The sequence below is a fragment of the Cornus florida genome, unplaced genomic scaffold (genome assembly GCF_030987335.1).
Source record: "Cornus florida cultivar Cherokee Brave unplaced genomic scaffold, ASM3098733v1 CherokeeBrave_3.0.0_Hap2_Chr10, whole genome shotgun sequence".
Classification (NCBI taxonomy): Eukaryota; Viridiplantae; Streptophyta; class Magnoliopsida; order Cornales; family Cornaceae; genus Cornus; species Cornus florida.
Window position 1 is genome coordinate 15,732,313 of NW_026775580.1, and position 15,566 is coordinate 15,747,878.

The window sequence follows — 15,566 nt, forward strand, 5'->3', positions numbered from 1 at the left end:
GTCTATTGTTATAGCTGCGTATTTTATTTTTCAGTAATTAATATGATTTTAATCTTGATGAAAGGATTGATTTGCATGCTTTCTATTTAAGAGTAATTTTTGAATAGTTGTTAATTTATTTTAAATTCAAAATTTAGTTACAATTCGTTAACCCCCCCCCCCCCCCCCCCCCTCCTCTTCCAAAAAAAAAAAGGGACCCACGCAACCCTCTTCCTGTAAATTATGGCCTTGCGCTACTCTATATGGGCCTAGGGTTACGGTCCTCGAATTTCTCATATCATAATGATTTTCATCAATAATTTCACTACAATGGGATCCATAACAGCTGAAAACATCACCGATGCATCTGTTTTGTGCTTGCTAATAAACAATATGACATTTCCTGTTCACGTATCAAAAAAAAAAATTTGACATTTCCTGTAATTACACAAGTATCCTCTGCAAAAAATCCCTCCCAATACATGTCTTATCAAAATAAGGGCCAAAGGAAAGATAGAGAACCATGAAGAAGTAAATAAAAGGAAAGCGAAAAATAAGTGCCGCAAGAAGTACATACCTCCTCGCGCAGAAGTCCAGGAACTAAAGCATAAACCTCAAAACAATCTTTCTGTGCATAGGGACAGCAAAATTAGATTTCCAACATGAAAAAAACAAAATAAGAGTTGAGTAAGATTTCAGTTGGAATAGTTCCACAACAAACTCACATTTTCACGCACATTGATCTTCACCCAATCAGCAGGGGGGCCAACGTCGACAACTGTTGTCACCAATCTAAAAAATGAAGTCCCCTTTAGCATAGTTACAAAAGCAAGGAAATAAAAGTGTTTGTGTTGTTGGGGGAGGAATACGTTTTTATCTATTTGGAACAGTGTAAAGAGAAGATAAAAAGGAAAACAAAAACAGCCTAGTTTTGAGAGCAAGGTTCAACAACATTTAATCATCTTCAGAGCAAGATCCAGACTAGCAAGCAATGGACAAAATACCCCCACTTTCACTAAAATATGGAAATCCTTAATCATCTTCAGCTCAATTGATTACACTCAAATATTGATAGTTGTTGGCCCCAAGGTTTCAACCCAAAGTTGATTGGATAGTTTTGATGATAAAAAAACTATTTGTGTGAAGGAATTGACAATCTACTTGAGTATTGTTGACAAATTTATCATATAGACTCAAGTACTCAACGGCTCATGTGGACCTTGTATCATAATGAACAATAGAGCATAAAGGTTCAAGGCATGGGTAGTATAGGTAAGCGTGTGCTAGGACTTGATTGTAAAGTGGTAAATGTTGCATGTGCATCGAAAGCTCAAGTCTAGAACACTATAAATGGTTTAGGGCCAAAATGATTCATTCATGCATATCATACATGGACCCTAGAATGACTTGACCCTTGGACTTAGATGAATTATATCTTAAGGGCAAAATAGTTATTTGACTATGATAAAGTCACTATGTGCTTAGACAAGCTCATATCTAAAGAATACAAGTGACTAAGACATCAAGGAGATGTCTTTATGGCCTCAGGAACTTGAATTGCAAAATCCCATAAAGATATATGTCTATGAATATACACAGCCGTCTATGCCTTAGTATTTTGGCCAAGAACAATGAGTTAGTATTTTCAGGAAAAAGGTAAGATGTCTATAATCCCAAGATAGACGTCTATGAGCAAATAGCTATACCTTATACCTTTTCTGAAAATGTATAAATAGACGTCTATGTCTTTGTGATTGTAGAGTTGACCGAGAGAGACAATTCCTAAAAACAATGAGACAGGCGTCTTTGATCTTCGAGACAGACGTCTATGGCAAATAGACAGGCGCCTATAGTTGGACGAGATTTTCAAAATGAATTATCCAAACACGTCCTAAGAGTATGAAATGGTCATATTTATCATTGAGGCTATAAACAGACCATCCCTACCAATCTGGGGGGAATCCAACCATTGAGAAACATTTTGAAATATATTTTTTCTTTTTATTTTTTTCCTATTTTATATTTTCTTTTTTGACAAGATATCATTACAAGTGCTCAAAAAGGGGAGCGAACCCAAAAGAATACAAAGGGCACCCAAAGCGACACTAAAGTTTCAAGCTATCCACAAAATCCAAAAGATCCCCCAAGGATTTACAATTTCGCCCATAAACCCATTTTTTTGAAATATTTTGAAAAGCTAAGCTCATTCATTGAAAGTTAGAGAAAGCCTTAGATCTCTATCATCTCATTTATATTCTATAGAAGATCACTGGTAGGGTTGTGATGTACATTTGAATATTTTTACAACTCTAGAATTTAACTTTTTTTTTTTTTGATAAGTAATAATAATATAAAAAAGGTGCTCAAAAGCGGAACGCGTCCCTATTACAGAAATAGAACCGGGACTAAGGCCCCAAGGAATCCAAAAAAATAATTAAATCATCAGAAGAAGAGCAAGAACTCCTCTTCACATAAGAGAATAGAGAGCAAAGAATGTGATGTTTCACTATTGCCGTAGACGACTCTTTATCTTCAAACATTCTACTATTTCTCTCCTTCCAAATACACCACAAAACACAATGTGGGATAACTCTCCAGATTGATTGGATCCCAATCTTTGGCCTCCAACCTAGAAGCAATTGTCTTGACAGAGTAATTGGATAATTATCATTTAGTGACTAAAGATAGAAGTTAGAAGCAATCGTTGTCCAGTGAACGCGGTCTCTACAAAGTAATATAACCAATAATTTCGTCTAAAACTTCATTAACACCGACAACAATAATTTTTAAGTGTAGTCAGTAAAGTGATGCAATTTTGCACTCTACTTGATGCTTTTTCAATTTACTTGATCATTTTGATAAAAGAAAAAACGACAGAATGACCCCTAAAAAGTAGAGTGCAAGTGTTCTTTTAGATAATTGTGAAGTAAGTGTGCTTTTGAATGATAATTGTGTCATTTTCTTTTTTATTTAAAAAACAAAAAACCAAAACAAAAAGATTGGAGTGCCAGAGTACAAAAGTAGAGTTTGAAAACTTATAATTCTCCAAAAGAATAAAAGAGGTTTTGAGAACTTTGAGCAGGCAAATTTCTAATTTTTAAAATACATAATAAAGTTGAAAAAAAAAAAAAAAAAAAAAAAGATTCGAGTCCTTTAGAGGCTTCATCCCTCCAATGGTGCAAGATCTTACAGTTATCAACCCAAAAATAAAATAAAATAAACAAACAAACAACTTTCTTTTAAATATGCTTTTGATAGGAATAGCCCAAATACCCAAGTAGAAACATCTACTAAACATTCTGAAAGGATTTTATCTTTAACTGTGACAGAATCTAAAAAGAGATCCAATACAACCCATAGCAATAGTGGTTTTATGTGATAAATGAATACTCTACAAAGTGATTTCATCCAATTTTGTCCCCAAGCTTACAAGCAGCGAAAGGAAATGACGAAATGTATAAATTTATAGAAGAAAAGGGCAAAACAAACTTAAAACAGGAAAAAAGAAAGGTATAAATTGAGACATGATCGAATGCTTAACTGCTTAGCAGTTTCAGTTCGTGCAGCTTTCACAGCATGCTCCACCTCAGTTGATCTTTTGTGTTTAAGTGAACCTGAATCATCAGAACAAATTCAACAAGTAGCTCAACATTCACTAACAGATCTTACAAGCACATCTTACAGACTCAAACTGATCTTGAAAATAGCATGTTAGACACTAAAATTTTCTGAACTGCTTTTTTCAGGACTGTTAGAAAGTAGATCCATCAATAAGAGAGCATTTATCACCGAGAAATACTTTATATGCTTATAATTTAAAAATTAAAAATTAAAAAATTCATTAAATGAGCATACCAATGCTTTTAAGATTTTTTTCACGCTTCGGCATATGATTGAAGTTCTTGTCCTATTCAATAAAAACAAGGGAAATCCATAAATAACTCAAATAAATCAGCAGAAGATTTTCTTCACGAACTAAAGGATACATACATATATATATATATATATATAATAAATGGTTTAATACATGAGTAAAACCAAAATACTGAAACAACTTTTAAGGTTAGTAGTTTCAACAAACCTTGATAATTGGCTCACCAACCTCGCCATAACCATAAAGACGCTGGACATGCCAACCCTGCATAGCACGAGCTGCAGCATCTCTCCTAGCCCTACCTGATCCTGGAGCTTGGTGACCATTTGCCTACACAGGTAATTTGGAAAGTTTAGTTTAGAGAGAGGTGGAGAGAACATCTGCCCAAATTAAAAGTCATGTAGAGGTTGATTAGATACTCCTTGATTACCTATAAAAAAATTAAAATGTATATATATAATATACCTCCTGACAATGCAAAGCTAAAAGTACCAAGTTTCTGACTATTATCTAAATCTTGAATAATTGACCCAATTAATTGTTCTTGCATAAATTTCATCTATTTCATTATTTCTGGCTTAACTTAATCATTAAACTGTATGAATTGATACAATTGTTGTTCGATTGAAGTTATTGAGTTGAGATTTGATATAGATGTTCATGATTAAAAATTAAATTGCAATTTTGTACAAGGTTTGGAAATTATTATTATAGTGAGATTGTTGTTGCTTATACTCATTAACTGACAAGGAATATTGAGATTTCTTGAATTAAAGATGGATTTGAATCCTCTGTTGATGAGTAGTGATATTGGTGGACTTATGTTTAGGTATTATTATTGTGGATTGTCCTGAGAAGTTGTACAGGTTCTGTCTAGACAGATTGTATTGTCTGAAGAATCATTATGCATTAATAGGGGGTCCAGCCCCTAGTTGAGAGTCCCTAGAATGACTTATGCAATAGTAGGGGGAATGACCCAGGGTCAGAGTCCCTAAAATGATTTTTGCACTAAAAGGGCTATGGCTCTGGGTAAGAGAACCTAAAATCATTTCACATTACTAAAATCATTCTGCATTAATGGGGAGTACAGTCCTAGGTGAGAGTACCTAAAAGGTTTATCCAATAATAGTACAGCCCATGGGTCGGGACTGCAAAAAAAACCACCACCACGGCAGGGCCCCACCCGACCCGTTTAAAACAGTTTTGGGGAACCGTTTATTTAAATTGGACGGGGATGGGTTAAGGTATTAAAAAACTGGTCAGTTATGGGGCGGGTCCAAGGGCCCGGAGGAACACACCACCCCTCCCCAATTATTATATGAATTTACTAAATTACCCGTACATGTTATACCATATTACTGAAATAGCATAGGCTTCAATGAAGAGAAAACCTTAGCCCTTAATTTTACTACCTCACTAGTCACTCATCATCTGCGACTGTGCTGCAATCTACCAAACTACCTCACTTCTTCACCTCGTCAACGTCGTCATTGAGAGATCGGTTGTCGGTGAAGGAAATTGGACTCCTCATGTGAACAATACAAAGGCAACAAAGACCTTCTGAAAGGTACTTCTCTCTCATAAATTATAGATTCGAATGTCTTTGTGTAATAGTTGTTTATCTGATACATCATCCATTTTATTTTTTGGACTGAACTCTAAAGGTTGTGGCTGGGGCTGGAATGTTGAGATTCAAAAAATGGGTGAATATGAGATTTAAACAGGCGGGTCGGGCGGATGAGGGTGGAGGGGTGATATTTTAATTGGTTATGGGGGGGCGGTCATGAGGGTAACAAAATTAAACGGGATCGGGGATCCCGTTCCCATTCCCGCCCCGTTGCCATCGCTACCCATGGGTGAGAGTCCCTAAAAGGTTGATGCATTAATAGGGGGTACAGCCTCTAGGTGTGAGTCCCTAAAAGCTTTATCTATTACAGATTAATAGAAGACTCTGAGAAAGGGTCCTAAAGATTTGAATCATAAGTTTGTTCAAATATTACTTTGAGTTACATTTTTTGGTTTAAATTATTGCCACTAATTTTAAATTCATGTTGTTCTCTATCTGCATTTGTCTTGCATATTAGTGATATAAAATTTAGAGTTAGGGTGAGCCTCAGCGCAATGGTAAATGGTAAATTTGTTGCATTGTGACCTAGAGGTCACAGGTTTGAAACACGAAAACAGCCTCTCCGCATATAGAGGAACGGCTGCGTAGCAATGGCGGGAGCCTCGTGCACGGGTTTTCCCCTTTTTAAGAATTATAATATTGTTACTATTGAAGATTTAATGGAGGAATCAGTGAAGGAAAATCCTCGAGTAATTGATGTAGTTTCCCATTATTGAAGATTTGTTGTTATTAGAGGAACAGTGGAGAAAAATCCTCCTTGTTTCCTATTTTCTATTTCTTTCCGTTCTCATAATTCCTTCTCCTATATAGAGGAGCCTCCACCATTGTATTGTGTATGAGTTGAGAGATTATAATAAAAGTGATGTAGCCCTTTAGGCTCTTTGTGCCGTGGATGTAGGCCCTAGTGGCTGAACCACAAAATATCTTTGTATTTTTCTCGTTTAATTTCTCTTCACATATGTTTTATACTTTCCAACATGGTATCAGAGCCTAATTTTTCTTCCTAGGTTTGGACCCCTATTTTGGGATATTCCCTTAGCATCTGAAATATTGCTAAGGGTTTTTCGGTGCTATTTGTGACTTGCTTGGGCTGCCAATGTGTTCGGTAGCACTTTTCTTCACCTTCGCCGTGTCTCCAGCAGTTTGTATTGACTTGTTTGGGATGCTGGTGTGCTCAGTAGCATTGTTGTTCGTCTTCTCTCATTTCTCTTCATCATTCGCACTTGTTGCTACTCGTCATCTCAATGGCAAGTTGGGCATTCATGCTCCAACTTGAGGAAGAGTATTGAAGATTTAATGAAGAAATCAGTAGAGGAAAATCCTCGAGTAATTGATGTAGTTTCCCATTATTGAAAATTTGTTGTTATTAGAGAAATAGTGGAGAAAAATCCTACTTGTTTCCTATTTTCTATTTCTTTCCATTCTCATAATTTCTTCTCCTATATAGAGGAGCCTCCACCATTGTATTGTGTATGAGTTGAGAGATTATAATAAAAGTGATGTAGCCCTTTAGGCTCTTTGTGCCATGGATGTAGGCCCTAGTGGCTGAACCACGTAATATCTTTGTATTTTTCTCGTTTAATTTCTCTTCACATATGTTTTATACTTTACGGTTTTTTTTTTTTTTTTTTGACAAGATTTTTATCAAAGATGCTCAAAAGGGGAGCGTTCCCAAAAAAGACAAAAGCCGACCAAAATCGACACTATAGCTTTAAGCTATCCACAAAATCCAAAAGACAATCCATTGAATTACAATCCCACCCATTTACCCAAAAGAATAAAGTAAGAATATTGTATTTAATAGCCCAAATGGGAGACTCCTCTCCTTCAAAGTATCTCCTATTTCTTTCGGGCCACAAACCCCACCAAATACAAAGGGGAGTGGTCCTCCAAGCAGCTCTGACTCAGCTCTCCACTGTACACCCTTTCCAAGTCTCTAACAAGTCAACCGTGGATTCTGAGAACACCCGTGGAAGACCAAACACAACCAAAAACATAGCCCAAACATCCCTAGACACTCAGCAATGAATAAGAAGATGGTTAACTGATTCCCCCATCTTCTTGCACATATAAAACCTGTTAACCACAATATGACTTATTTTTCTACGGTTATCAATAGTAAGGATGCTTCCCAAAGCAACAGTCCACGAGAAGAATGCCACCTTCAGTGAGGTAGTAAAATTAAGGGCTAAGGTGAAGAAGTGAGGTAGTTTTGTAGAGACACTGTTTATGGTCTAAGGAGACATTGTTAATTAAGTGTCTTAGACACTAATCGAAAAAAACAAAAAGGTGTCTTAGACATGTGGATTATGGAATTACAGGATATTTGAAACAGGTTCCCTATTTCTTCCGAAAGTTCAAAATTCTATGATGGCATGTTGCCGAAATATGCACCTAATGATTCTTCTCAAGGAAAAATGTGCGTTCAAGAATTTTCAATATAAGCAGGATTTAAAGAAAAGTAATTTGGGTCTCTCTTAACGCTATATTTTTCATGAATTTGACCTTACTGGAAAATGTGGAATTATGATTTTGAAATATGAACCTATTGGAATGATATGCTTAATTTTAGGAAATTATATCACCTTATTTTTCCTTAAAATCCCTTAACCCCTCTCATCACACCTTGGGTTCCGGAATCTGAGGTGTGCTAGTATTGCATGTGATGCATTAATGTGCTCTAGAATTGGTGTTGATCCTCTCTTTCTTAGTAGAGGAAAGATGCAATGACGGGGAATTAAATCATTAGTTGATAATTTATTGCAGACATTCCATTTAATCCTGCACCTTAGCCACATGGTTGAGCTCCTTTACTTCCTCGCCAATAACTAGTAAGATTTTTGTTAGGTTCAGGTTTATATTGGAATATATATAGCCTCTATTCTAATACCTAACCACTACTTATCAGCAGCTCCGAACATGATATCACCACCAACCACGTATATCTTCTACCAAGAAAGCTAGAGTCCCTAATTGAACCCCACATACCTGCCAAATCTGATTCCAGGTTAACCACCATAAGTACATATAATTCTAAAATACTAAGTCCTCTCGTTCCTAACAAACCATCTATACTTTCAAACAAATCCAAGACACTAGACATTTTTTGTTGGTCCCAAGTCTGTCTAAATCACTTACCATGCATGAAGAGAATACAAGCATACCATTAAATATGCATCCAACCATTAGATCCAAATACATTCAGATGATAGTTTACCTCATTTTCAACACTTGAAGGCTCGGGGATGACAGCAACAGCAAGTTGAAGCTCACCACTTTGGCTCTTATGCCTTTCATATTCCAAAAGTGCCTGCAAAATTTGAAACACTCAGAACATGATATACCTTGGAAATTATTGGAAACTAGTTACAAAGATTGAATCAATATGATCAAATCAATAGCATAAATTATAAAAAATCCAGAGCAATCACTAGAAAAAATTATACAAATAGCTAAACAAAGTTACGTCAAGATAAAAATGAGGTTGCAAGTAATAGACATAGCACGTGATACTGCTCACTCCTTACACATGACATAAATGCCAAGCATTCATATGTTGTCTATCCCATGACTAGTCACTAAAAAGAATTTTAAGTGTAATTTAGTGCTAGCCATCTTGTAAAAGAGTAGCACTGTAGCAAATTACTGCATCAGTGGTGCACTAACGTGCTTTGAACAAGATGGATGGTGTATGGGCCAATCAAGGGAAGCCCTCTGTTGGACATAACATTCCTACACTGCTATGGAAATTCATCCAGAAGTGGGTGGGATGAATTTTTGAGACACATTCGGTTTAGGGTGAGGAGTGGTAGTGTGGGCTTCTGGTTGGATGTTTGGTGTGGGGATCAACTGTTGGCAGCTACCTTTCCAAGTCTTTTTCAAATTGTGGTGGACAAGAATGTATTGGACCTATTTGTTGCCAACTGTTATTGCCTAAATAGTGTGACATTGTCTTGGGATGTGCGGTTTGGGAGACCCTTCCAGGATTTCGAGTTCGAGGATGTTTGTGAATTCCTGGGGTCGCTATTCCGTCAAGAGGTGGGTGGTATGGGAATTGATGAGTGGCGGTGGATGGGTTCCAGATATGGGATGTTTACTGTGCGCTCATTCTATTAGAGGCTGGTGAATGCTCGAGGGCTTTCATTGCCCTGGAAGGTAGTGTGGCACACCAAGGCACCTCTAAAGTGGTTTTCTTCTAATGGATAGTGGTCTTGGGGAGGATATTGACGATTGACAATCTGAGGAGGAGCAGATTGTCGTCAACTGGTTTTGTATGTGCAAGGGAGGTGAAAAATTGGTGAATGGCTAGGGATAGCTGGCCATGATCTTCGCCACCTTGGCATTCATTAGGTCATGCTGAAGTCTCCAAGAAGTATGCTCGATGCTTAGAAAAGTTGCATAGTGAGGAGGCAAGCCCGAGATGCTTGGAGGGTGCACCCACGTTTGTATTTGGTGGGGCTTAAGGAGGGAGAGAAACCAGGGTCTCTGAGAAGTATTCAAATATCCTTTTTTTTTTTTTTTTTTTTTTATTAGAGACAAAGTTGGAATTGTAAATTGATACACGATATGACAGATTTTGCGGAAATGTTGATAGTATAGTGGGGCGTGTTCAGTCCTAGTGACACCTCTTGTATTTGGGCTGTTCTCCCCTTTTGAGCACTTTTCTAATGAAATCTTACGTATCAAAATTAAAATAAAAAATAATAAAAAAATTATACAAAAAATCTTTTTTCACAATCAAGTTTCCACTTTATTACAACGCAACAATGAAGTTTGACCGCCAGCAAACCTTTTCTTCACTTTCAATAATTCCTCTTTCTCTAATATTTTTCTTTTTGTCCTCTTCACAGACCTCTTTCTCCCTCTAGAGGTTTTCTCCTTCATTATCAACAAAGAGCTATTCTTTATTTTTTCTTTAGCACATTCTCTCTCTCCTAGTAGAATTCTCTTTCCCTTTTTCCAACAAAAACCTTCCACTTTAACCAATTCTCTCTCCCTCTCTCTCTCTTTTTCATTCTTTATTTTTTTTTTTGATAAGTCTCTTTCATTCTTTATTTCACTGTAGTATTTTGATAAGTTAGGGATTTTTATTACAACAAATTCTATAAAGGGAGTTAAGGAAATATACTTGAGAGTTGAGCCCATTCTCTTCTCGTTTTTCTCTTCTTAAATAAGAATTGTTGTTCTAGGTCATTAGTTATTGTGGTATGAATTTTTTCATTCTTAGTTTGATGAAAAGTAATATTAGTCTTACAATATAATATCCCATTTCTGAAAAAACATATATTTATTACTCGTTGTGTCCCTGCAGTGTCCATGTCTTAATTATTTAGGAGGAGTTGTGTAATCATGTCCATGTCCATGTCGATGTCGTGTTGACACATATCCGTATCTGTGCTTCTAAGTCCAAAATTAATGTGGGATAAAGTTGTTAGAAATGATTTTAAGAAGTTAAATATAATAGGGGCGGGCCATTGCTTGTAATAGAGAAGAATAGAAAAAGAGAATACTTATGATTGACATCACTCATATGGGAATGAGGCAAGATGAAGATGAATGTTTAATGCTAAGAAGCATGGAAACAGATACGGAACATGGATACGACACAACATGGATACGGCGACACGGAAAATCCTAAAATATTAGGACACGGACACGGTGACGATACCGTCAATAATAAATATTTATATATATATATATGATGTTGTACTTTAAGAAATTAAGAGTAATATTATTTTTATCAACCTAATAATGAAAAATAATAATAATTGTGTTTTGCTGGGAAAAAGAAAGAATAATAAAAACAGGGTTAAGAAAGAGAACGAAACAAAGCAGCAAAGAGGATTAGGGCTAGTTTGGTGTGCAGGAATAAAATGGAATGGAATGAGAATTTAAGTGGGAATGGAATAAGAATGGAAAAGGAATGGAATGGTCATTCTCATTCCATTGTTCATTTCAAACGTGAAATGATAAGGAATGGAATGCTTATTTCCATTCTAATGTTTGGCTGGACCTTCCTAAAACTAGAATGGAATGAATTTTTTTTCAAAATATTCCTATCAAAATTCAAAATTCAAAAAAACTAAAAATAAGTAAGAATAAGAATTGCTTAACAGTTCAATTTGTAGTATGAATCCACCAACATCAGTGACATCTTTGAGTTTTATCAATTTGCTTGATATCTCTAATGAACATTTATGCATCTATCATCTTTGAGTTTTATCAATCTGCTTGATATCTCTAATGAACATTTATGCATCTATCTCTATGGTGCTTACTATTTGAATTTCCATCCCCAAATCGCAGATCTACCACCGCCTTATCTGACTGGCAGTGTTTGAGAAGGCGAAAGTCGATAGAGATACCAAACCTCCTCTCCACTGTTGCTTCGACTGTGAATACTACATACCTTAATTATTCTATAAATCTCAAAAAGTTGGAATTTTTTTCTCTGATCATTTCATCGATATGTTCTTCAGCAGAATCGAATTCATCCGAATTCAATTCTTTGTCGGTGAAAACAACAGTGAGATTGAATGAAGCATAGGCATCACAGCCCTCCGCCGCCACCGCTGCCCACCGGCAATGGTGAGAGAGAAGGAAGACATCTATGGGTGGTGAGAGAGGAAGGAGGAGAGAGAGGAAAGTATGGAACTGTGAGGGGAGAAGTGGAGGCAGAGGAAAGTTCTTTAGGAGTGTCTGCCATTTATTGGAAAAGAGAGACGGTGGAGGAAGATGGCTGAGGAAGACGACTGAGGGAAGCGGTAGCAGGTTGTCTCAGAGGTTTCGTGAGTAATGTGTGAGAGAAGTTTTTAGGTTAGAGGTTTTTTTTTTTTTTTGCTTTTTCTGTTTTACTTATATTTTATTTTAATTTTTGTTGGAAATGGAAAGGCCATTCCTTTGGTCAAGAAGAGGAATGGCCAATTCCAACTTTTTGATGGAATGAGCATTCTCAAGGCCGTGGAGTTCTTTGTCCCGGGCTGAACTTGATGCTCTTCAACATCTACTAGCTCAAAATGCATCCATTTCCACCTCTAACTTTGCTAAGACATGTACCTCTCATTCGCCACATCAAGTTTCCACATTATCTGGTGGGCTAGCCTGGATCATTGATTCAGGAGCCACTGATCACATGACTAGTATGGCATCTGATTTTTTTTTCGTACAGTTTATGTTCTGGTAAGGACAAGGTTAGAGTGGCTGATGGCACCTTTACCTCCATTGCGGGGAAGAACACTGTTTCTGCCTTTCCTAATCTTACCTTATCCTCTGTTCTTCATGTCCTAAAGATTACCAATAACCTCCTTTTTGTTAGTCACATTACAAAAGACTTGAATTATAGTGTAACCTTTTTTCCATCTCCCTGTGTTTCAAGACTTGGACGCTGGGAAGACGAATGGAAGTGGACGTGAGGACAATGACTTGTATTTGTTTTTTTTTTTTTTTTTTTTGATAAGTAACAATGGCTTGTATTTGTTGAACGCGAGGCCAACTTCTTATTATGTTGCAAATCAATCTAGTGTTAGGAATAGTAAGATCAATAAAGATCTGTTAATGCGATGACATAATAGACTAAGTGATTTACCTCTTCCTACTTTGAAGCATGTGCTTCCCCAGTTTGCTTCTGTTGAATCTTTTGAGTTAAATTGTGCGTTCTTGCCAAACAATGTCATGTTTCTTATCCTACTAGTATTAATAAAAGTACAGCTCCATTGCAGCTTGTTCATTCTAATGTGTGGGGTTCTGAATCTACTACTTCGTTACATGGCTTTCGTTACTCTGTTGTGTTTGTTGATGACTTTAGTCAATATACTTGGCTTTATCTTATGAAAACCAAAGATGAAGTTCATTCCATTTTTAAAACCTTTTATAAGATGATATGTACTCAATTTGGTTGTCCCCTCAAAATCCTTTGATCTGATAATGGAGGAGAGTTTATGTATGGTGGTCTTGCCTCCTTTTTGCTAATAACGGGATTGTCCATCAGACCTCCTGTGTCGATACACCACAACAGAGCAGTGTAGCTGAAAAAAAGCAATGTCATATTACGGAGGTGACCCGTTCTCTTCTAATTGGGATGGGAGTGCCTAAAAGTTATTAGGCTGATGCAACCTTAGCAACTACATACCTTATCAATCGCATGCCTTCTAAGGTTCTTGGCTATTAATCGCATGCCTTCTAAGATTCTTGGCTATCAATCGCCCTTCTCTGTCTTACACCATCACACTGCCTTGTTTACTGTCCCTTCGAAAGTGTTTGGTTGCGTTTGTTATGTTCACATTTATCATCGCAAGGACAAAATGGAACCTAAGGCAATCCGATGTGTCTTTCTTGGATGCTCCGCCACTCAAAAAGGGTATCGGTGTTATAACCCTACCACTTGTCGTCGCTTTGTCTCCATGGATGTAACATTCTTTGGGTCTGTTCCTTTTTTTTTCACTGCTCGGGATTCTCTACAAGGGGAGACTACTATACAGGTAAAGAATCCGTTGCCCATTCAGATGGAACGCCTCCTTCCTTTGCCTGTTCCCGAGGTTCCCATTCAAGGGGAGCTTCTTACTGAGGTGCCTCTGTCTAGTCCTCCTTAACACTAATGATTTATAGCAGGGAAAACAACCAATTGTTTACACTAGGAGGACAAAACAAGTCAATGACTCACCCCAGGACTAAGAAGTCTCCCTCGATCCAGGTAATTTCTCAGTTGACAATGATACTCCTGATTCTTTTCCCAATAGCATTCTTGTTGATCTTGATGTCCCTATTGCCTATAGTAAAGGTGTTCGTAGTTGTACAAAACATCTCATATCTCAATTTGTATCATATGATGCCTTATCTCCAACATATCGTGCTTTCACTTCATGTATCTCCTCTGTATTTGAACCTTCTAATGTTTTAGATGCTCTAAGTCAAACTCCATGGAAGGAAGCCATGCTTGAAGAGATGAAGGCTCTTGAGAAGAATGGTACTTGGGATATTGTTAGGCTGCAAATGGGTCTACACAATAAAGTATCATGCAAATGGAAAAATTGAGAGATATAAAGCCCGATTAGTTGCAAAGGGCTTCCTCAGACCAATGGGATTAATTATCCGGAAACATTTGCTCCAATTGCCAAGGTGAACTCTATACGTGTCCTTTCTTTGGTAGCTAATTTGAATTGGCCTTTACATCAGCTGCATGTAAAGAATGTTTTCCTTCATGGTGACTTAAAGGAAGAGGTGTATATGACTATGCCACCACAGTTTAAGCTTGCCAATGGTCAGAATTTAGTGTGCAAGCTAAATAAAGCCTTGTATGGGTTAAAGCAATCGCTACGTGCTTGGTTTAAGAGGTTCAACACTCCTGTAAAAAAAGAAGCGTACACACAAAGTCAGGTAGATCATACTCTCTTCATTAAGAAGCACCAGGGGTGCACCACTGCCCTTATTTTATATGTTAATGATATTGTTATCACTGGAAATGGTCCAGAAGAGATTCATCGAATGAAAGTAATTCTTGGGGACAGAGTTCGAGGTTAAAGACCTTGGATCATTGAGATACTTTCTTGGCATCGAGGTGTGCAAATCGAAGAAAGAGGTGTTCATTTCTCAACGGAAGTATATGTTAGATTTGTTGGCTAAAACAGGCAGGCTTGGAGCTAAACCTATTGATATTCCCATTGACCATAACCATAGGCTTAATGATTTAGATGGAGACCCATTAGATGATGTGGGAAGATTTCAGCGATTGGTTGGGAGACTGATTTACCTATCTCTCACGCGCCTGAATATTGCCTACATTGTTAGTGTGATTAATCAGTTTGTGCCTCCACATACACCTCACCTAGAGGCAGCTCATCATGTTCTTCGCTACCTCAAGGGTTCACCTGGTAATGGGATATTGTTTGGCCGCCATGGCCACTTGTGTGTTGAAGCCTATACTGATGTTGATTGGGCAAGGTCTGTGACAAATCGGCGATCTACTTCAGGATATTGCACATTTGTTAAAGGTAATCTTGTTTCATGGCGAAGCAAGAAACAGTCTGTAATAGCTAAAGCTAGTGCAGAGGCTGAGTTCAGATCCATGGCACATGAAGTTTGTGAGTTGTT

General features: G+C 37.2%; 1 protein-coding gene across 4 annotated transcripts in view; it reads right to left on the minus strand.

The window, feature by feature from the left end:
- The window catches only part of LOC132278744 (AT-rich interactive domain-containing protein 6-like), a 58,394-nt gene that overhangs the window by 30,925 nt on the left and 11,903 nt on the right, over positions 1 to 15,566 (minus strand). For all 4 annotated transcript variants that reach the window (XM_059780614.1, XM_059780613.1, XM_059780612.1 and 1 more), the window contains 6 exons: positions 8,698 to 8,790; positions 4,061 to 4,183; positions 3,835 to 3,886; positions 3,521 to 3,593; positions 705 to 771; positions 557 to 607 (listed from right to left, as the gene is read on the minus strand). In XM_059780614.1, the coding sequence (XP_059636597.1) occupies positions 557 to 607; positions 705 to 771; positions 3,521 to 3,593; positions 3,835 to 3,886; positions 4,061 to 4,183; positions 8,698 to 8,790 (459 nt within the window). The remainder of the gene's footprint in view (positions 1 to 556; positions 608 to 704; positions 772 to 3,520; positions 3,594 to 3,834; positions 3,887 to 4,060; positions 4,184 to 8,697; positions 8,791 to 15,566) is intronic.